Raw genomic sequence first — 23,018 nt, 5'->3', positions numbered from 1 at the left:
TGGAAAACAAAATGTTGCTTTGTGTCATAGATGATTATGATGACGAAACAGAAGAGTGAACCATTCATTACAACAATAGGAAAAAAACCCTAAGGCCGTTTACTAACTTCAAAAATGTAAATACAAATTGTAGTCACTGTATTACAATGATACTACTCACAGCAACACAAGTGTTCTTATTCCGAATTCACACTAAAACTAGATTAAAATGTAGAACGGTGTAGCAGCGATGATATCCTCAACTCTTATGCCACGGATGCAATGTGAACAATCAAATCAATCACACGGGTACTGAAAAAAAAAAAAGAAAAAACATTGTCCTCGTTACACAGGATTTAGATTAAAAATAAAACATGTTTCCTCGTACTTGTGTTTCAGAGGATTGTCATGGTGTAGAACCATTACCTGTAACCCCATTCGTTGTCATACCACGAAACAAGCTTTACAAAGTTTTCATTCAAAGAAATTCCGGCCTTGGCGTCAAATATGCTAGACCTGTAAATGAAATTAACATTCAACAATCCACATAGTAAGTAATTAGATTCAGACAACAAAAACCGATCATCATGTTTATTATCATCTTTCCAACAACTAAGATTGTCAGAGAAGTAAGCAACATTGCTTCAGAACACAACTTCACCTGCTGTCACCAACGAAATCAGTAGACACAACATCGTCTTCCGTGTAACCCAAAATACCCTTCAATTTGCCCTCTGATTCCTCCCTGGATTTTCAACACAAACGGTTGATGTCAGTAGGAACAAAAAAAAAAACATGATTCAAATCAAATGAAAAAAGTTCTTCAAAACCTTAAAACTTACTTGATAGCAGCCTTGATTTGCTCGTAGGTTGCTGCCTTCTCTAACCTCACAGTGAGGTCAACAACTGAAACATCAACAGTGGGGACTCGGAAGGACATTCCAGTGAGTTTTCCATTCAGGGCTGGAAGAACTTTTCCTACAGCCTGTTTATCCCAAATTCATCATTCGACAAAGAAAAAGCTTAGGAACAATAAAATTAGCATCATCCAACTAAAGGAGTAATATGAATCATTCTAGGTATAATGAAAATTGATACCTTGGCAGCACCAGTGCTGCTGGGAATAATATTGAAGGAAGCAGCTCTTCCACCCCTCCAATCCTTGCTTGATGGACCATCAACAGTCTTCTGAGTAGCTGATTCATCACAAAAAGTACATAACAATGAACATCATCGTCATCTTACAATGAACAAGAACATGGATTAATTCAACAGAGGCTATTTTCGGACCTGTGATGGCGTGAACAGTGGTCATGAGACCCTCAACAATTCCGAATCGGTCATTGATGACCTATGCAAGATCAAAATCAATAATTAACAAACACGCACTTAAAAATACAGAGAGAAGCACCATGAATTATATCATCACAAAGGTATCAAACAAAAACCTTGGCGAGGGGAGCAAGGCAATTGGTAGTGCAGCTAGCGTTGGAAACAATGTCAAGCTCTGGTTTGTATTCTTTCTCGTTAACACCAACAACAAACATAGGTGCATCTTTGCTTGGGGCAGAAATCACAACCTTCTTCGCACCACCCTGAGAAAAACCAAACCCCAAATCACACTCATTTCAAACTACTCAATAGTATTCAGGATAAAATAAAAAGATCTAAAAATCAGATAACAACAGAAATTTTTTTGGGATCAGAAATCATAGTGAACCTTCAAGTGAGCAGCAGCCTTGTCCTTGTCGGTGAATACACCAGTTGACTCGACAACATAGTCAGCACCAGCCTCACCCCATGGAATGTCCTCGGGGTTCCTGAGGCAACAACAACATCAAATAATCAGACAAAAATTAAAAATAAAATAAAATAAACAAATCTTTGAGTCCTAGTAATTTACAACAACAAATCAATGATTTAATTAAACACAAAACTAAAAGCATGAGTTTACCTGATGCCAAAAACTGTCACAGACTTCTCACCAAAGAGAAGGGTCTTAGAGTCCTTCACCTTGACATCGAAATGCTTCCATTGGCCATGAACAGTGTCATACTTGAACATATATGTCTGAAAAATTAAACAACACAAATTCTTAGCAAAAGCTACTACTCTCATGTACAGTATTGTGATATTCTCACTCTAAAAAAGACTATAGATTTACCATGTAATCAGTGGTGATGAAAGGATCGTTGATTGCAACGAGTTCAACATCGTTTCTTTGAAGGGCAACCCTGGCCACCAAACGGCCAATCCTTCCGAATCCTACATGAAATGAATCCATATACTTTAGTTTATATATTAGAAAAAAAAAAACATCCAAGTACAAAAAAAAAAAAAAAAACAAGACCAAAAGTCACACGAAAGAAAACCAATTACCGTTGATACCGATCCTAATCTTCTTGTCTGATGCTGCTCAATAGAAGAACAAAAAACAAAAAGAGCATTAAAAACAGAGTGTTGAAGAAAAGATACAAGAAGCTGAGAAAGAACGAAGAAGAATAGAACAGTGGTTACCCATGAGAGTGTTTGAGTTGGAATGAGATTTGAAAAGAGATAGAAAGTAATTAGAGAGTGGTTTGGTGAAGAAAAAGAAGGGTTAAGGAGAGGTATTTAAAGGAGGGTTTATGTCTGAAGAAGCGGTGAGTCACGTGATGATCACGTGAGAACCGTGACCGTTCTGCTTGGAGAAAAAGAAAAGAAAAAGCGGTAGTTTGGAGCCGCTGATTTAGTTGCATTGGAAAATGAAAACCAAGGGTTGCCCCTGGTTCAACGTTGGTTACCATCTAGAAATAAAGACACTTGGCTGCATCATTTTGGTTTTGGACCTTCCTAATAATCATTGCTTTAATCAAAAATTAAACTAAGATATGTATTAAGTAATGTACATATGTATAAAATTTTTAGTATATGTATTAAGTAACTAATTTAATTTCTTCTAAAAAGGAGAAGTTCACATTAAACTACAAATATGTCAACTTTATGTGGTAGATTTTGAAAATTTAAAATTTAATAGTAAAACTTAAGATATAGAAAATTCAATGGTAAAGTTTACGAAAATTGGAAGTTTAATTTCATTCATCATCATATCGTTAATTATTTGAAAATCAGTCATCATAAATGTAAAAGGTGAATAATCTTAAAATTCATATGGTAACGTTTATTAAATTCAGAAATTATGTAAAAGTAAAAAGAAAAAGTAATGGTAAAGTATGTAACTAAGTCTATTTCATCTGTTGAAATTACAAAATTCTTTAATGCTTTTATTAAATATTTAATGTTTTTTTTTTAAATGAAAGTGTGTCTGCTGTTTAACACTTTATATGTTTTTTAATTATGTTTGGTAGCTGTTGCCGGAATTATAAACTGGAATTAAAGAATATTCGGGGTTTGAGCTGTTTTTATGCCGAGACTTGTCAAGTTTCGAATGGTGTTAAATAAGGTTTTTCTTTTTAACACCTATGTTTTACAATTCAAACCTTCATTAACATTATGAATCATATTCATTTAAAACTGCAGTTAATTCTATTTGCTGTCAAATACATTCCTATAAGAGGTGTGAAAGTGGTATTCAAATATTTAATATTTATAATTACCCGTAAATTTTAAGAGATAAATATTCCATGATAAATAAATATAGGGTAATGGAGAAAATAGTAAAGAGTGTTTTAAAATAGACAGTGCAGTTTCTAGATTGTTCTATGACATTATCAATGACATGCATAAAGAAAAACAATATTTTATTTCACAAAAATTCAAGAGACTGACATAATCAATGTATTTGGTGAGACCACATTTGTATCGTCAACTAAAACTTCAGAGGAAGTTACCATTTTTTAACTAAATTTAACTTCAACATTTTAAAATTGTAGTATTAGATTTTAATATTTTAAAGGAAGGTTTATAAATTATAAAACAATGTTTTGCAATTTAAACCGTAATTAACATTATGAATAAAGATAAATTAAATTGAAATATATTACAATCAGATTCGAAAATATTTAATGAAATTTAAGCTTATTTTAATGTTTTAAGGAGGTTGATGGAGGAATGGGGTGAAACAGTGGATTAGACAATGAAATAAAAACGTTATATCGGAAATATTTTTAATCAGTTTACAATTTATACACTAAAAAATGTTCTTCTAGTATAGTTTGATTTCTTCCGATAATGTAGCATCATAATTATATATATATATATATATATATATATATATATATATACTGAAATTTAAAATAACTAATTATCAAAGAGCTTAATTATCATTGTTTTTTCTTTGGTTTAATTAGTTGTATGATACTCAACTTCATTTAGATGTGTCAGTTTGATACTCGCTTTTAAAAATGTCTCAATTGAATAATAATTTTTGAAAAAATGTCTCAATTATGTCTTCTTCAGCAAAACATTATTAATACGGTTAACAGTATTGATATTTAAAATGACTTATAAAATTAAATATTAATATTTATATCAAAATTTAGTGGTAAAAGTCATTAATTAAGTTAATGATTTTAGTAATTTTTGTCTAAAAAGAACCTGATTAAGACATTTTTTCAAAAGTTGAGACTAGATTAACACATATTTACACACGAATACCAAACTGATACATCTGAACCAAAGTGATACTATCCCACTAATTAAACCTTATTCTTTCAATTATCATTCACTTGTTTGGTTGACTTGTTTCCATTAATTCTATTATATTCACCTATTTGATGTCATGTGTTATGTATTGAAATGGTGAAGCTTGAGCGTGATGCTTGACATCAGTGTTCATGTTCTGTGAATCAATTATCATATGCTGCAATTATGAATGTCTTCTAATTCTTTTATTGTCACATACTAAGAGGGCATGGAACATGAACTCACAGCTCAAACACCAACTTTAATTTGAAACGTTGTGACAAAGAGGAACATAAAACACAAATTAAGGAATTTTGGTCAACAAATACAATTTTCTAGGTTTATTATACAGTAGGAAGCAAAGTCAAACAAGGATCTATTCCTTCATAACAATTTTCCATTTTAGATTTCTCAATATTTGACAACTGTGTTGTGACTAAAACTACTATGTGAATTATGCTATGGGTTATTTCTACATTCATACCTACACAGGGTTCGAATTTAAAACATCCAGAAACTTCCAGAAAGTCGAAATCAAAGGATAATTTGGTTTTGAATTCAAAACAGAACTAATTAAACATGAAAGTCGTCATAGGTGGTTCCGAAATGTTACACTTAAAGAAATATGTCTCGGGATTAATTTTTTTTTTAATAATTCATTTAGATTTAAAAAAACAAAGAGAAAACAAAGAAAAAACAAAGTAGTTATACCAAATTGGCGTCGCCCAGATTCGAACCGGATACCTTCGGTGTGTAAAACTGACGTGATAACCAACTACACCACTACACCACCCTTAATTAATTCAATATTTGACAAAATCATTTTAATTTGTTTTGTAACTTTTCTTTTTAAATAATTCATTTAGATTTAAAAAATGGAAAACAAAAATAATTATAACAAATTGGCGTCGCCCGGACTTGAACTGGAGACCTTCAGTGTGTTAGACTGACGTGATAACCAACTACACCACGACACCACCCTTAATTAATTGATTACTTAATTAAAATTTAATTATATAATAAATAAATTTAGCCGTTTTCATTTTTTTACAGAGCATTGTATTTTCCACTGGTACATGCAAACTCAGTTTTCATTTAACTGTTTTCGTAAAAGGATTATTATGCAATTTTAGTCTCAAATATTAAAATAAAAACGTGAGATTAGTTTCTATACAATTTCAGTGTAAAAGTATTTATATTATCAATTAATTAAAAATTATGATAAGTATGATTTTATAGCAGTTATTGCAAAAATTAAAATTTATTACAATGATAATAATTTGTTCTTGCCTGATAATATAAAATATATTTTATATGACAATAAAACATTTTCTTTTCTTTAAGACAATAAAAATATTTCTTTTGTAATAAATACTTGAATATAATGTTTTGTTAGCATATTGTTTTGCTCCCCTTATTTTGAATTAAAAATATCTTATCTTTTTTTTTAATTGTAATTTTAATAAAACTTTTGTCTATAACATACGTAAATTTGATAAAAAAAAGTTACATTTTTCAGAATAAGAAATAAAAATATCTCCATTTTAAGATAAATCATAAAAATTACGATGGAAGAATGAACAAAACCATATTTAATTCTCTAGTAAAACAAATATTGAAAACATTTTGATCACGCCAGTTAACAAAATATTTTAAAAATACACGGCCTGATATCTTTCACAGCTTGTTCATGGTCATACACATAGACAAGGTGTTCAAGTACGATTCTTCCACCTTATTACATGCATATTTAGAATGCTCTACTTTTTATTTAAAAAAGAAAAAAAAATGTATTCTTCAAAGAAAGTTCCATCATGGCCGATGCAACTATAATGAAACAAGATTTAAAAATAGAAAATAAAAATTAAAACAATGATATTTTGACTACTAAATTTTGACAATTTTCTTTTACAACATTAACATGAAATGACATTTTTTAAATAATTTTTTATTTTTTCATTCTCAATATTTTAAAACTAACTCATAATATTACAAAAGAAATCAGTCAAAATTTAATAGTTAAAAAATTATTTAAAAATAATAATATTCAAAAAAAGGAAGAGTCCAAATTGAACCAAGAAAGTAGCAACCCAACCGTTCATTCACTTACAATTCAAGAAAAACAATCAATTTAAAGAGTCGGTGTTGACCAATTCTTTTGAATTTGGTAGCCAAATTCATAGGGTTCTTGCATCGACCATAAAAAGGCCATGATTTTCGCATCGCATTCACACATATAAACGTGTTGCCACATTCAGTTTTGCTCCGCATCCTTCTTCTTCTACTTTCCTTCGAAGCGGAGCCTGTTTCTTGTTTGTTTCTCTCTCCGTTCAAATTTCTCTTTTCTGCAACTTCTCTTCTCACCATGGCCGCCAACAGATGGTTGAAACCTGAGGTTCTTTTCTGTTCCCAAACGTACATGTTTTTTCTTTTTTTGTATATATTCTTGTATCGCATTTAGAGTTTTTGTTCCTTAACATGAACTAAGGAAATAATTTTCTTAATTCCGAAGGAATGAATAATATATATATTAAAGTTGGTTAAACTGGTGCATGCATTTTTTGAACATTGATGATGTACGTGTGAATAATATATATAATCTTCTTTGTTTTGATTTGGTTCTTGTTACGTGTGAATAGGTATACCCACTCTTCGCTGCTGTTGGTGTAGCTGTTGGGATCTGCGGTATGCAACTTGTCAGGAATATAACCACCAATCCTGAAGTCAGGTATGGTTTCATGTTTTTGTTTGATTATAGTTTCATTTTTCATTCTTCAGGTTCAATGTTTCATTAAAGTTGTTATGCTATTACTTAGAATTCTCGTATCGATCAGATAATACAGTTTATAATATTTATAATAATATATAAAAAAATTTCTTCTTTGTTTACATTTTAAAATATTAGTTTTATATTTTAAAATATAATTATTCACTAAATTTTTTAAAATTAACATTTATTTTTAAATTTTTTTATAAAATTGTCTATTTTTCCTTCTTTTCTTCTTCTTTATCTATTCACGATTATTCTTCCATATTTTCTGAAATATTTCACTTTATTTTTAATAAATATAATTTTATTTTATATATTAACTTAATAACATTATAATATCATCACCTACTAATATAATGTCAGGCGTATGTATTTATGTAATATAATTGAGTATAAATCTCACTTTATAAATTAATTTTGTAGAATTAAATTGCTTAAAATATATTTCTTAATATAATATTATAATAATATCATAATAGTTCTTGAAATTTATTTCGGTGAAATTTTTATTTTGTAAACATATAATTCATCCGTTATCTCAAATCATTGTAGAATAATTTAGTCTTTAAATTAGATTAAAAGTTGAATTCTTAATATATTTATAATTAGAAAAATTAACTCTTGACAAAAAAAACTTTTGAAAAATTTAATAAAGTTTCTAAAAATATAATTAAAACAAATTAAATTTTTATTTTTGAATTAAAATAAAATAATAAAATAATTTTTTTTAACCTATCATAACTCTTATAATTATTTGTTGTGGTGTGTGTTGTTGAATTTGGTTATGGTTTGATGATTTCAGGGTGACCAAGAGCAACAGAGCTGCAGGAGTTCTTGATAACTTTGAGGAGGGAGAGAAATATTCACAACATGGTCTGAGGAAGTATGTTCGTGGGAGGACCCCTCAGATCATGCCATCTGTCAACAACTTTTTCTCTGACCCATCAAACTAAATCAGATGCCAAATTTTCTGTTTCAATTTCGATATTTCAGTGATATCAATTTTTGGCTTTTTGGGAATCGAGATGTAGGAGACTACACAACCAGATCTTTCATTTTTCTTCCAACATGTATTACGATTGTGTAATTTGCTGACGGATGACATGTTCAATTTAACCTAATAGTAATAAAATCCTATTATTTACGTATTAGCAATTATCTTCATCAGTTTTCTTCAATTTTCATGCGCTGTTGTTAGTCCAATATCAATCAGGACTTAAACAATTTAGGTAGTTAAGTTTAACGTTAATAAAGGTTATAATTAAAGTACTGATATAAAAATTAGGGGTCTAATTTTTAAGTAACTGTTTAGAACGTGACAAAGAGCATAAATTAAATGAAAAGTTTGATGAGTAATAAAAACCAAAAGAACTTGAAAGAAAAAATATGCATAAAAATAGAGATAGGTGAATCTTTATTTCTTTTGCTAAAACATTAATAAATGCGCATCATGAATTATTAATATTTATGCATATTTTAATTAGTTATTTAAGTTTCTCGATGTAAGAAAAAAATTGTAGAAAAGCGAATACTAGTAACTTAAGAGTATTTAAAAAAAAACTAAACTTATCCAAATACATAAAATTACATTTTTTTATGAATTTGTAATGTGTTTTATATTATATTATACTAATAAATTTTAATTTTGTTTATCTTTTCAACATTAATTGACAAGATCCTGAAATAAAATCTATAAAATAAAATATTAGTATCACGAGAACACACGTGTAACACAGACGCACACGTAGACTTGCACTCAAAATTAATGGGATGGGGAATCTGAAAAGGCGATTCCTTTAACATGACCGTTAAATTGGAAATTTTAAACAATATTGACGTTGCCACCATGGATCCAGAAAGGCCCAATAACAAGCCACTACCAAAAAAAAAAGAAACTAGCCGTTATGGCGCTTCCCCGTCAAGTTTCTTTTCCACTTCCAATCCCTAATTTATTGCCATCAATTTCCCCTTTCCAAACCAGTAGTCACTACGCTCACCAGATAAAATCGTTCTCATTTTTCTTCTCTACGCAATCAAGTGATCCCAAAGTCTAAACCTTAAACGTTTTTTCTTTGTTGGAAAGTAGACACCGAACAAAGGGAATGGCTGCAAGAACAGTTGCCAAAGACATAATCACTCTTCGTGGTTCCGCAGCAATCGTTAGCGAGTTCTTCGGTATTCCCTTCTCTCTGATTCTTTTGGTGCATATTTAGTGTATTTTGGAATGGATAAACTGAAGTCTGAGTTATTTGTTGGTTTTTTTTTTCCAATCAGGATATGCTGCCAACAGGTTTGATCCTTCTCTCCTGCAATTTTTTTTTTGTCTTTGTTTTTCACATTTCAATTCATGCGAGTGGCTTGAAGTTTTGTGATGTTTTTAACATGGGGATTTGATCAGCATTCTTTACAATCGTGGAGTTTATCCGGAAGAAAGCTTTGTGAAGGTGAAGAAATATGGGCTCCCCATGTTGCTCACTGAAGATGAGGGTGTCAAATCCTTTATAACCAATCTAACTGCTCAGCTCTCTGGTAACTACTGATTTTCTCCTTTCGTTGTGGTTCTCTCCGATGTGGAGATACTGAAAAAATTCATTGGTTAACTGGGGATTATTTTTTTTTTGGATTTAATTGGTCACAGTATCAGGTGTAGCAGGGGGTCTAAAATTTTATTTTAAGAAATAGTTTGGATTTTTGAGTCACTGCTGGGGTTTACTTGTTTTCTTATAGCTTTAGTAGCAGTTCAGTTCAGTTTTGGTATTCTTATTGATCATTACTTTTGAATGTTGCAAAGAATGGCTTGAGGCTGGCAAGTTGCAGAGGGTGGTCCTTGTTATTATGAGCAAGGCCACCAGTGAAGTGCTTGAGAGGTGGAACTTCAGCATTGAGACTGACGGTGAAGTTGTTGAGAAGGGGTGGGTAACCATATAACTAAAGTGTTGTTCAGTAAATAAACTTCACATTGCTCAAAAACACTTCTGAGTAAACTGGGTTTCTCTTAAGTTAAATTTTAACTCATGTATTTGACATTTACGTTGACTCTGTCTTCCTATTTCTCTGACAACAAATGTGCCTTATTTGGCCTTAAATTCTTACTCTTTTAGTGCTTCCTGAAAAGTGCACCTATCTACACAGGGCCTAACTCTCATTCTAAATTGCTTCCTCAAAAGAATTTCCAGTGTTTTTCCTTGTGTTTAAACTTTTACTGTTTTTCCTGCTGTTTAAACTTTCAGTGTTTCTCGAGAAAAGAGTGACAAAGAAATCATGAGAGAGATACAAGCGATTATGAGACAGATTGCTTCAAGTATCACCTATTTACCTTGCCTGGACGAACCTTGTAGGACCACATGCATCTCGTTCTGCTTTTCATCTTCTTACTATTCATTCAACGTTTCTTTTATCTCCTATCTTAGCATGGCTATCTTCTTTCAGGTGTTTTTGATGTGTTAGCGTACACTGACACCGATGTAGCAGTTCCATTCACTTGGATCGAAAGCGATCCAAAACTTATTGCAAATCCACAAATGGTGAAATTGCATTCCTTCGATACCAAGGTAAATTTAAATCCACGGTTTGGTTAATTTATTTTACTGACATACTTGATTTAATTTACATATTACTGATTTTTTTTTGTTTTGGCCGTTCAGATTCACAAGGTTGACACACTCGTATCATACAAGAATGACGAATGGGATGAACAGTAGAGGAGTCCCTATCTCTCAGGTCATGCAGTGAATTTTCTATTCACAATGTTATATGTGTGTACTACTGTGTGTGTCAACTAGTACGTAGTTTTAATCCTTCCTTCCGTATGTGACTTGTTGTGGCTGTAAGAATTGCCATCTCAAGAATTCTTCCTGTTCTTCAGAGGCTGAATTCATCAATCATTTGAGTTTTATAAGATATGAATCATTCTAGTTGTTGAAACTAAGGATCTAAAAATATTTGTTAGGATCAAATTGTGTGTCAAAGTAATTTGTTAGGAGTAATTGTTTAGATACGAGTGAACGAAATCGTTGGGTAAATCTAATTCTAAATATGAAACCAAAGTAACTCAAGTTTGCAATAACCCGCAAATCCTTTAACTTGCGTGGTTTATTTATGTCCACAATTTTGTGGACATTTAACTGCAGTGTGTAGAAAAAGTTTTGTATGAGTATTCAAAAAGAAGAGAATGAAATGAGTTTTTATTTAAAAATGAAAATAAATTATATATAAGTTAATTTATATATAATTTATATATAAGTTAACTTATTCGAACTTACTTTAATTGTGTTTATTCAGAGAACAACAAAAGCAGTAAAATAAGCAAATAAGGTAGTTGATAACAGTAATGGAAATTTGAACATACGTAAGATAGTTTCAGAAACATATACGAAATACAGTGAAAAGACACTCCCATAGTACATAAAATAGTTAGAGGGAAAAAGATAGTTTCAAAAACACATACGAAATACAGTGAAAAAACACTAGTTAGAGGGAAAGAAGGGAAACGTACTTTTGTTTCCTTTCTTCCACCAAAAGTATCACATTCTATAATTTCTTTCCCTCTAACTCTATTTTATGTACTATGCGAGTGTCTGTGTGTACAAATTTCGTATGTGTTTCTGAAACTATCTTACCTATGTTCAAATTTCCATTACTGTTATCAAATTTGACAAGTAGATATAATAATATGCAGAAAGACAAAAAATTCTTTACAGCACACTATCTCAATACACTATTGGATGATCAGATCTCGGCGAAGGAATCTCAATTCTATTTGTTAATATTGATTTCTTCAATATAGAAGATAATATATTTTCAATTTGTTATTATTCGTAATTATTTGAAAGGATTATTTTTCATATGTAATTTAAAAAATAATGGTATACCACTAAAATTATCACAATGATTTCAGGATTTGATATATTCAGTCTAATGATGAATCACTATAAGTAGGAAATTGATAATTAAAATTAATATTTACTGATAAATTTTGGTATTTTTTATTTATATTTTTTATCTATTGAGGAGATGTTATTGTTTTAGTGTCTCATCTGGTCTTCATATAAAATAATATTAAAGTGATAAAAATTATCGATTTACATCATAACACGTGCGTATAAGAAAACAAGAAGAAGGAAAATATGATAATCACATTCTTAGTTAACGAAAAAATTAAATAACAGAAACTCAAATTAAATACTTTAAGTGCTCAAATATTTTCATTTGGTATAAAAATTAATCTGTAATAACCCGATTTGAAAATAGAAATATCTTAAACACTGGACAAACAAAAAATAATAATAGAGAATCAATTAAAAATACAAGTGTATTAAAAATGTAATTAAGTATAAAATTTATTATTAGTTGTTATCATTGAGAGATTTTCTATAATAATAGTTTTAAATAAACTATTTTTATATGATATTAAATAAAATAATTTGCATGTTTTTAACAATTAACTATTTACTTAGTGATTAACTTTTATTTAAAATTGTATAAGTATTTAATATCTGATGGATTACTTATCATTATTTTATATTTTAGAGAAAAACTATAATAATAACTTAAAATATTCAATATATACAGTAAGATATAATATAATAATTTATAAATTTATTAATTCCCGAATTTACGATTGTGAAAATACTAATCTAAATACATTTTTTAAAACTCTATATCTGTCAAGTCCTCTGTAGTTTTGTTGATATCGAATATGAATAAATTAATGTATAACTAACAAAAGAATATCAAATCCAATGTTTTGAAAAATTCAAAATTTTTCTACATACATTAACTAAATTTTGTCTATATTAAGATGTTAAAGAGTTAAGAACTCATTCTTATCTAATTAAGGTAAAGTAAGAAATGACAAAAAAAAAAATAAGTATTTTTAATGCTGTCAAAGTTCGAAGTTAATAGCTTCTATTGTGCTAAGGCAAACACGTTAGAAACTCAAGCAACCGTCAAAGTTCCTACACAGAACTAGAAGTATATACCAAAATTTGACGAAAATGATCCATTAAAAAATCTAGACAATAATAATATGTTGTCACTGCAAATGCATATTTACAGACATGTAAACGCCATTGATTGAAACGGATTTTTGTGCAGAAGGGCTAGTTAATTTTCCTATCAAAAAACTATAAACAGCGTTATCAAATGTAAAACTTATACAATTTCAGGTTAGTGTCGCACATATATCAAAAACCTGAACAGACCCCACCATAGTTCTCCAGAGAATTTGATCATGCCATCTACTTTTCAACTCACACCACGATATATGGCACCAGGTCGAAGATCATCCAAATTGTCAATATTTCTATATCCATCAAATTCTCTTAGACACACCCAACCCCGGCGGGTCAGAAAATCACGATAATCATTTTCAGTGTAAAATACCTTATCTTCAGTATGCACAGGAAGGTGCTCAGACTCATCATAGAGACATAATTTAATGGCCATTCCTGCAATTATAAGTAGATAAATACAACATCGTAACTTAATAATACTAAAACCTAAAAAAATACTTCGTAAGATTTTAAGAATCAAAATACATATAAACATCAAATATGCCATAATATTTAAGGGACAACCATAGATGATCATATTTCTTTAAAAATAACAAGCAAAAGAAAATGACAAATACTGTTATTTCTAAGGAAAAACTAAAAATAACATCCAGAAAGAATTTTTCTTTTCAAAAAAATTGTTGTTCAGCTGCGAATCGATTATCTACTGGTTCAATTGCAAACCACTTTTATGGTTTTAATATATCAGATATTAAATCAGTTTACCGGTTTTAACAACATAACAAAACCAACATGTGAACTTCAAAAGTGCACCGCATCATACGAGTAAAGTTCGTAAACATTAAAATTAAATAAATCCATCAAATGTGTACATATCGCAACAATAATTAGACCAATAAAGTGAATCTAACCTTCATCAAGGTGAAGAGTATAACTTCCAATAGGCATTTCACGGTCAATACTTCGGATAATCTGGTCCTCATCCTCCAACCAAAATGCGCGTTTAGTTCTCAACCTAAAAGCAGCCCTGATTGCCTCTTTGATGGCTTCTGGAGTGCCATCAATACCTATTCGTCTTGTATAATCACACCATTTAACTGATATAACCCTTCCACAACATGACTGACTTTCTCCACCTGCCAAAGTAGGAAGAATTGGTTAAGCTAAAGAGGGGAGGGGGGAACCGAATATAATTGATTCCATGTTTTGGGGTATGAAATAACAATTTATTTTACCATGTTTTTGTTCTATATCCAAAAATTAACCAAAACTGCTCTCAACGTACATTTACCAAGACTCGATGATTAACTTCTTATTTTTGCAGTCATTTTCTCTTTCATTGGTGAGTAAGCAAACATGGATCAAACTATGAAGCCCTACATAACTTACCATTTCCAGAAGTCTCTCTCCAATTCCAAGGAGGGACTCCACTAGCTGCAACAGCATCAGCTGTGGTAATGGCAAGCGGATGCCCATCATGATCCAAACTTCTCTCAAGATTTAGTGTTGGTCTTCCAGTAGCTAATGGCAAGTATTTGAGAATTATGGTAAATGAAATAGCAAAAATGATGGTAAAGGAGCTAAAATGCATGTCCAAGTTCTTTTTAATAGAGACCCCCTCTCCAGAAATGTTAAGGGCTTGTTTACTTCTATTTTCATTTCCCGTTTTCATTTCTAGTAACAAAGTTGTCACCTTGTTTTCATCTTGTTTCCTGGTTTCAAAGAGTTGTATAGGAAACAGATAAAACAAAACATAACAAGATTGTTTTCACCCAAAGCAACATTATTTACTCAAAAAGAACAGGCCCTAAAATCTTCATTCTAAAATGTTGACAGTACTAGTTTTGGGCATTGAAATGCTGCAAAATGTAGACACCAGATGATAGAAAAAATGATAACGCTTGGCGATATGCCCATGAATACTTCCTCCCACCAATACAATCACACACTTATCTGGTCATGCATAGCAAGAAGTAGTATGAGTACTTCATCGCATTATTTGGGGTACTGTACTTGACATTATAATTAAGTGAAACTGTTAAATGATAAGCATTAAGCAACAACAATATTTTTTCCCACCATGTGAAGAAATAATTATAAGAACCGCACATTAGCAGAAAGAGTTCCTAGTAAATTATGATAACTAGAACTATACTGAAGAGTACAGCATTTGAATTATCATTTCAACAAACTCTTCAAGGTCAAATTTCACCATTTATGTTGCTCTTCCTATCATTCTTTTTAATATTTACCTGAAAAGAAGCATTAAAATGCTGAAAAGTTGTCTGTAGTGTTGGTTAAATTTCCATGAAATACATGTACGTACATTAGCATTTTGGTTTTTTCTTACACTGATTTTTTCTTCCACACTTATTATGTTACTCGGATGTGGTGTATATTACCTACTTACCAGTATAAGAATCAAGTCTAAACCAAAATGCCTCGATGGATTAAAACCCCACGTGACTCCTTTTGTGAGTTATGAAATTCAAAATGATGAAGGACACGAGTAAACAACAATACAGAGTATGTATGTAGGCAGCTGAAAGCTGGATTACAATGACATACCTTCTACAGGCCCAAAAGAGATGCTAGTATCATCAATACCTGTAGAGCAAGATAACCAATTAAATTATTGTTCCTAAAGATGAAATGGGTGAAATTATAACCTCAACAGATATCCAAAGTGATAGTTTAACAGTACTGCATAGAAATTAAACCCCACTTTCAAATTGTCGAGATTTATACTGCCCTATGTGAAAATCAAACACAGAGATATTCGATACAGCTGTCAAGCTATCCATGGATATAAACTGAGGCTCACAACTTAAGGGTAAGGCTTTTCAACCAAGAAATAAACGTGATTTCCAATCACACTTACTAAACTTATACAGGGAAACTGAAAACTTCTTTAATCCTTCAAATTTGTGCTTCACAAAGAAACATAAATAACTGAACGCTAAATGCATAGAAATCAATCACCTCGTGCCAGCAATTTTAAACCAAAATGACATTATTTTGGATTAAATTTGTCATATTTTGGAAAATGCAATCCATTAAGCAGTTACATTACAACTACGAAATTTAGGTTTCCCCAGTTACGTTTTTCCCTAAACTATATCCATTTTTGTAAACAAAAACAACCTAATATCCCCAAACCAGAATGCTTGAAAGAGATAATGAAGTATCTCGGTTTCCAGACAAAATTTGTCAAATTTGGGAAATTCCAGAATGTTCAGCTTTAACCAATGTCACTTACACCATCTCTTTTAAACAAACCGTCAAAAAGTATCCACATCAGATATCAAACATCCCCACTCCCTGCCAAACTTAGAGAAGCAGCTTCACAAGTAATTTGCTTACAACGGTTGTGTGATCAATATTCCGAAAGAATCTTCAGACTAACTTATTTCAGGTCTCCTTTAGCCCCAACACCAGAACATGGTTAGTACAGTTTAGTTCTTGCACCTTGAAACTATTCATTTTAGTCCCTACCCGTGAGCTTTCTAATTAATAGAACGTTTTAGTCCTTACAACAACTAGAAACTATTCCTTTTAGTCCCTACAATTTTAGACAACAGAACTATCACTAAATCAACATTGTAAGAAGAAGTTGAACCCTCACACTAATTCACCTCCAAAGTCAGATTCATGACCTAAACTCCACCTCATGCAACAAAATCACACATAACATAATTCAATTGAAGGATTCCCTAACCTAACCTAACCTAACGGTTCACAGAAGTGCTGAATTACAACGAGTGAACTGCTACCTTTATCAGCAAACTGCATGAAAGAATCAACCTTTGGCGGAGGAGTGGGACTCTTGTACTGCACGTTCTTGCTCCTCTCTCTGAGGATCTCATCAATCTCCTTGTAATACGACATCTTAGCAGAGCCGCTCCCTCCACGGTCCTGGTGCTTTGCCTTCTTGAACTCCTTTAGCAGGTTGCGCCACTTATCGGTGCACATGGTGGGAGAGCGATCAAAACCCTTCTCCCTCATCTTGGAGGATATCTGTTCCCAGAGGTGCTTGTTGGACTTGGAGGTATTGAAGAGCGCGTCCATCTCGCGGCGGAGGCCAATGAGCGAGCGCGTCTCGTCCTGCACCCACGTCTCCGCCCGTTTCTTGGGGGCCTTGATCTCCACCTCGGGGTCTTCTCCGCTGCTCTCGCCGAGGATCATCGGCGGCGGGTGGTGCGGCGGCGGCGGCGGCAGTTCGCCGTTGGAGACCACCTCGATCATCATATCGCGCGCACCTTCCTCCTTGTAGAAGTCGATTGGACGCGGTTTCTCCGACAAATACATGGTTCGGTAAGTTGGTTGCTGTATGTGTGAGAGTGTGAATTGTTGGTTTGAGGGATTCTATTGCCGAAGGAGGATTGAGAAAGAGAGAGTGATGGCGATGGTAATTGTAATTGTAAAAGTTAGGGATTGGGTTTTGGGGTGAAATTTTGAAGTGGTGAAGCAGTGAAGAAGGGTAGGGGATTTTGCTTTGTGTGTATGTCAGCGTGAAGTAAAAGCTTTTTGGATGCGGTGGAAAGCAAGGGATGAGGAAGAGAGGACGTGTCTGTCTCTTGATAATATTATCATTATTACCATGATTATTATTATTATTAGTTAATTAATGATATGTTATTATTATTTTATTTTTTTAAATAATATTTTCAGAAGAAAAAGGTAAATTTATTTTTCTGGAGGTAAAAATTTTATCGGTATACTCAAAAAATATAATAAAAATAGATTAAATATGTTTTTTGTCTCTTAATTTTGAGTAAAAATTAAAATTAATTTTTTTTGAAATTTCTATCTAATTTAGTTTCTCAACTTTGTAACTGTGTCTATTTAATACTTTTATTAACCAAATTTTGTTAAGTTCTTTTATAGTTTTAAAAAGATTTCATGATAGCATATGAGTTGTTTATACAGTTTCACACATTTTCGTTTCAATGTTAACTAAGAAACTATCATGAAATGTGTTTGAAACGCCAAATAAATTTAACAAAATTATATTAAAATTACTAAATTCACGCAGTTCCAACTTTAACCTATGTTTTCTAGTGATTTTTAATCATAATCAAGGATGATATTTCCTGTAGACATACGTAAATATAATGGAGCTTAGACACAACAACCAAATGATTTACTTTTAGAATTATGTATGGCAAAGCTAGAGCCTAATGATGTTTTCCCATGTGTAGATTCAAGTTGCATTTCACACAGATAAAATTTGAATGACTCTTTCATCACAAGATGACATGAGATTATAAATGAGTTACTTTTATAAGACAAGTTGTACTTCTCTCGGATAGAAGATATAATGTTTGAGGTATCAATATAGTATTTGTATTTGTGTATAGTTTAGGGCTATAAACAATGTCCTATGATTTCAATTACAAATTGTTGTTCTTTTTTAAACTCTTATAAGTATGATAGGGATATTGGAAGTGTTTATGATAAATATTTGTTAGGTAAACCATAGAATAATGTATATGTGTGAATGATTGGATTACATACTTTTGATTCAGTGTATTTTAGTGGTTTGCAACTAGAGGTGGTTGAATTATGAGTTACTAAATATTTTTTGGAATTTTAAAATATTTTAAAGATATTTCAAATAATTTTTGACAGTTTCAACCGTTAAAATGTGATATATTTTGTGACGATATTTAATTGTAAAAAATGTGATATACTTTATAATGTTTTTAACTATAAAAAATGTGATATATTTTGTGACGATTTTTAACCGTCAAAATATAATAAAATGTAATCAAATCATATTACTTTTTGTAACGATTTTTAACTGTTATTATTTTATTTTTCTTTTCTATGTGTAATTCTGACGAGTTTTAAAATTATTAGAAACTTTATTTATAACTGTTTTTAACTGGTAAAACTTTAAATTTTAACTTTTTTAAATGTCCATTTTTTCGTTTTTTTGAACTTGTGTTTCAGTCATAGATCGATGACAACATGTAATCAAATTTATGGAACAAAAATTGGATAAAAAATTATAGAAACACCCAACGTAATTTGAAATAACGTGGTGGAAGAAGCTAACAACAACACTCTTTGTCTAACACTCTACCTAAAAGAATTAACATAGTTTTGTACTAAAAGGAAAAAGTATCATAACTAAGTACGAATATAATATTATATTATAATTTTGACCCTAATAAAATATTACGTTGATATTTGAAAAAAAAAATCTAAAACAATGCTATATTTAAAATACCGGACTATCTTCTTGTTTAATAGATATTTTCATGTAATATTCTTTATGAACTTATAATAATGTAGAGTCTTAACTCGTTCATAAACGTTTGATATGAAAATTAAATTTTGTAGTTACATATTTTATTCTTTATCTATGTTAAGTTTAAATACCAAAGTTAGTATCTCTAAATAAAAAATTATCAACAACAAAACAACAGAATCTGAATATTTTCTTATTAGAAGAAATAATAGTAAATTGAAAGTGAATGTTCTTAAAAAAATGTAATTAATATATTATGAGAAAGTCTATCACAAATGCAAAGTTCAATCATGTTGAAATCTCTTGACTTTACTTTACTTTTATCTTAGGTGTATATATATATATATATATATATATATATATATATATATATATATATATATATATATATATATATATATATATATATATATATATATATATATATATAATTTTAAGTACAATAATAAAATAGTATTTTTTTTATCATGATCATGTCTTAACCTCAAACTAATATATAATGGCGAATCTTGACTAAAAATGTTGGAGGGGATAGAATAATATAATTTTGAAATCCTTATATTTCGTCATTATGATTTAAAAAATTGCTTCTCTATTAAGCAATTTGATTATAATGTTTCAAAATATGTGAAGAAATATAATTTATCTTGTTTTCATCAATAGTTTCCTTTTTTTATCACTTTTTAATAATAAATTTATTTTTTTATTCTTTATCAATATATATTTTTTGTACATAATATTAAAAAATAATTTATCATAATTTAATAAAAAATTGAGACACATAATTATCAAAAGAAAAATATATTATGGTTAAGTCACAATTAAAAATCAATTATGAAAAAATACATTATACATTTTTTTTCTAATTCGTAACAAATGAATAAACAAATAGCTAATGAGATAAAAAAAAATAATGTTTTCATTATCAAGACAATAAACAAAAAAGGAAGAGGATAAATGAGAAATGAAAAGAAAAATAATTTTGTGTCTAACTTTTTTTTCTTAAAATACAAAAACAAAATATATGAGTTGAGAGATTATTACAATTTGTGAAAAAAAACTAAAAAGAAAATAAGAAGGAAAATAAAAATTATATTAATAGATATTTAGTTTAAGTACTCTTTTGATTTATGTTTCCGTTTAAAAATGTTAAGTTGGTCTTTCAATTTTTTTACTCTCAATTTGGTCCCAATTTTTTTAAAAACTAATGCAATTTGGTCTTTCACTTAATTTTCTTGAAACAGGTAGATGATTATTTCATTCAAATTGAACTCTTAATATGAATAATTTGCTTTGTTGATGTGATTAATATAATCCTAGTGTCAATTTTTTGACAAAAACAAAAACCAAACCAAAAATTAAGTCTAAATACTTTTATTCTTTATTATCTATTAACATTAAATATTGTGCTTTATAAAAGAAATAAAAAAATACACCATTTAATTTTCATCAATTCCTAAAACATATTACCTATAATTTAAAAAATTCAATAAAATTTTAATATTATATATATATATATAATTAAAAAAATCAAAATTTCGGAGGGCCATGACCCTTCCTGCCTCAATAAACATCAGCCCCTGCCAATATAGGTAAAATGATGATAGATATTTTAGTAACTATTTTAAATTCAGACATATTGTGCCCCAAATAGAACCATTCCCCTGAATTATCTTCGTACCAAAAATACACAATGGTTCATTGGAAAGGAGAAGATCCACATCACTACAAAATTTACATGACAAAAATAACTATAAAAATGTTTTTCAACACATGTAAATGTTCTTCTCTCATTAGAAACTTTACTCCAAAAATATGGATTCCGGAATGTCGTGGGCTGATCAATGGGACAATGACCCAGACCTATCCCCGACATCTGAGAAAGACAAGAAGAAGAAGAAGAAGAGCAAGGATGAGTCAGATAAGAACAAATTTGGAAAAACCGTGATGAACTTCAAATGGGTGAAAGAACTTCGGAAGAAAACTAGCAAGACATAAAAATATCTATGATTTAAGAAGTTTTTGTGACTCATTCAAATTAAAATATGTAATTGATTTGACTTTGACTGAATCTAATTTGTTTAATTAAATGTTTTTTTGTGTGTTAAATATGTTATAATGTATTGTTTTAAGTGATTTGATCCTTGTTTCTTTTAAGTTTCTTCGTACTATATAATTGATGAAGGTCGTAAAACAAATATGTCTTGTTAAATATTTCGTAATATTTAATAAAAAATGAATAAAACAATTTATCTTTAATTACTCATTCAAAAAATATTGTAAAAATTGTGTTATGGTAAATGATTGATTTTGTTATTTGTTTTTTTATAAAGTAATTGTAAACCTAATTTAACTTTATAAAATATGTTTATTAGATAAAGTTTAAACACATACTAAATATTGATAAATATCAAATAATTACTTAATAACAAACGATACCATATATTCAACAAATATTGTTTATAATAAACTTGTAAGTAATTACTTAATATATTTTTAATAGTGAGTTTTAAATTTAATTCAAAATTAATATGTAAAATAAAAATTATGCACACTTGTATACTATCTTTATTCAGCATTAAATCTTCAACACCTGTGAAGGTATGAGACAAGTATATTTATAAGAAAAAAAATGTTAAATTACACATTTGATTTTTATTTTCGTTTAATTTTGTCAATTAAGTCATGGTATTTTTTTAACCAAATCATAATTTTCGTTAATTTTGTTTAATCTGTTCATTTTTTGGTAAAGCAGTTTAAATGACAGTAATGAACAATGATTATCACGTGTCACTCATAATTATTTAGTTTTTTTTTTATATTTTTTTAATTTTTGAAAAAAATGTCCACGTGTCAACCCAACAACATGTTATGTGTTAAAGTCAACGTTTTATGTCCAATCTGATCTATGTGTTCGTTTTTTTTTGTTTCAATTTAATCCCATTTATTTTTTCAAGTGAAATACTTTTGTCCCTCTCCAAAATGAATAATACCAAAGTTATAACACTGTTCTTTTGGAAAAATTTAATGTTCATGTGCAATGAGATGAGAGGATTAACATGTGATTACTTGTTCCTTTAGGGGTGATAGAAGGTGATGTTGAGCAATGATTAGGGATTTATTTCAAATGCAATCTCAATGTGCATGATGAGATTGTAGGGTGACACACTTCAATGTACAAAATTAACCCCTCGTATTTCAGTTTTCTTGTATGTGATTTATTCATTTTTTCTAATTATAAAAACAACATACTAAAAATGAATAGCACAAATGAAAATTTATTATGATTATAATACAAATTTACTACTTCTAAAATTACTATTAAAAATAAAATAAGATCTATATGTAAATAAATTATTTCTCACCTCACATTAAA

The 23,018-nt window shown here is 29.8% G+C and overlaps 5 protein-coding genes and 2 non-coding genes across 8 annotated transcripts; 3 read left to right on the top strand and 4 right to left on the bottom strand.

Moving 5' to 3' along the window:
- LOC114195781 (glyceraldehyde-3-phosphate dehydrogenase, cytosolic) lies at positions 1–2,730 on the bottom strand. The gene is made up of 12 exons (XM_028086252.1): positions 2,497–2,730; positions 2,359–2,391; positions 2,144–2,244; positions 1,934–2,049; positions 1,700–1,799; positions 1,428–1,574; positions 1,270–1,330; positions 1,078–1,175; positions 822–964; positions 641–724; positions 406–495; positions 1–291 (listed from the first exon to the last, which is right to left on the bottom strand). Exons 1-12 carry the CDS (start codon positions 2,498–2,500, stop codon positions 246–248), a joined length of 1,023 nt encoding a protein of 340 aa, XP_027942053.1. The 5' UTR covers positions 2,501–2,730; the 3' UTR covers positions 1–245.
- A 2,588-nt stretch (positions 2,731–5,318) lies between these two features.
- Positions 5,319–5,392, bottom strand: TRNAV-UAC. Its single transcript has one exon. It is a non-coding gene; the product is annotated as a tRNA-Val (tRNA).
- A 113-nt stretch (positions 5,393–5,505) lies between these two features.
- Positions 5,506–5,579, bottom strand: TRNAV-AAC. The gene has a single exon. It is a non-coding gene; the product is annotated as a tRNA-Val (tRNA).
- Positions 5,580–6,738: 1,159 nt separating this feature from the next.
- Positions 6,739–8,326, top strand: LOC114162964. The gene is made up of 3 exons (XM_028046988.1): positions 6,739–6,997; positions 7,242–7,330; positions 8,175–8,326. The coding sequence occupies exons 1-3, from the start codon at positions 6,968–6,970 to the stop codon at positions 8,323–8,325; spliced, it is 270 nt and encodes an 89-aa protein (XP_027902789.1). The 5' UTR covers positions 6,739–6,967; the 3' UTR covers position 8,326.
- A 956-nt stretch (positions 8,327–9,282) lies between these two features.
- On the top strand, positions 9,283–11,438 carry LOC114179116 (mitotic spindle checkpoint protein MAD2). The gene is made up of 7 exons (XM_028065342.1): positions 9,283–9,547; positions 9,647–9,662; positions 9,771–9,901; positions 10,164–10,284; positions 10,603–10,706; positions 10,802–10,923; positions 11,017–11,438. The coding sequence occupies exons 1-7, from the start codon at positions 9,475–9,477 to the stop codon at positions 11,071–11,073; spliced, it is 624 nt and encodes a 207-aa protein (XP_027921143.1). The 5' UTR covers positions 9,283–9,474; the 3' UTR covers positions 11,074–11,438.
- A 1,912-nt stretch (positions 11,439–13,350) lies between these two features.
- On the bottom strand, positions 13,351–17,933 carry LOC114187103 (trihelix transcription factor GT-1-like). 2 transcript variants are annotated; one of them, XM_028075237.1, is made up of 5 exons: positions 17,160–17,930; positions 15,955–15,993; positions 14,776–14,907; positions 14,298–14,522; positions 13,351–13,821 (listed from the first exon to the last, which is right to left on the bottom strand). In XM_028075237.1, exons 1-5 carry the CDS (start codon positions 17,692–17,694, stop codon positions 13,619–13,621), a joined length of 1,134 nt encoding a protein of 377 aa, XP_027931038.1. In that variant the 5' UTR covers positions 17,695–17,930; the 3' UTR covers positions 13,351–13,618. The 2 variants fall into 2 exon arrangements, with proteins under 2 accessions (XP_027931038.1, XP_027931046.1); XM_028075245.1 differs by lacking the exon at positions 14,776–14,907 and having other exon boundaries at positions 17,160–17,933.
- Positions 17,934–21,429: 3,496 nt separating this feature from the next.
- Positions 21,430–21,741, top strand: LOC114194092. Its single transcript, XM_028084183.1, has one exon. It carries the CDS (start codon positions 21,458–21,460, stop codon positions 21,638–21,640), a length of 183 nt encoding a protein of 60 aa, XP_027939984.1. The 5' UTR covers positions 21,430–21,457; the 3' UTR covers positions 21,641–21,741.
- The last annotated feature ends 1,277 nt before the right edge of the window (positions 21,742–23,018 follow it).

This window comes from Vigna unguiculata, chromosome 1 (genome assembly GCF_004118075.2).
Source record: "Vigna unguiculata cultivar IT97K-499-35 chromosome 1, ASM411807v1, whole genome shotgun sequence".
Lineage (NCBI taxonomy): Eukaryota > Viridiplantae > Streptophyta > Magnoliopsida > Fabales > Fabaceae > Vigna > Vigna unguiculata.
The sequence above is the reverse complement of the archived record's forward strand: the minus strand, read 5'-3'. Positions and strand labels throughout refer to the sequence as shown.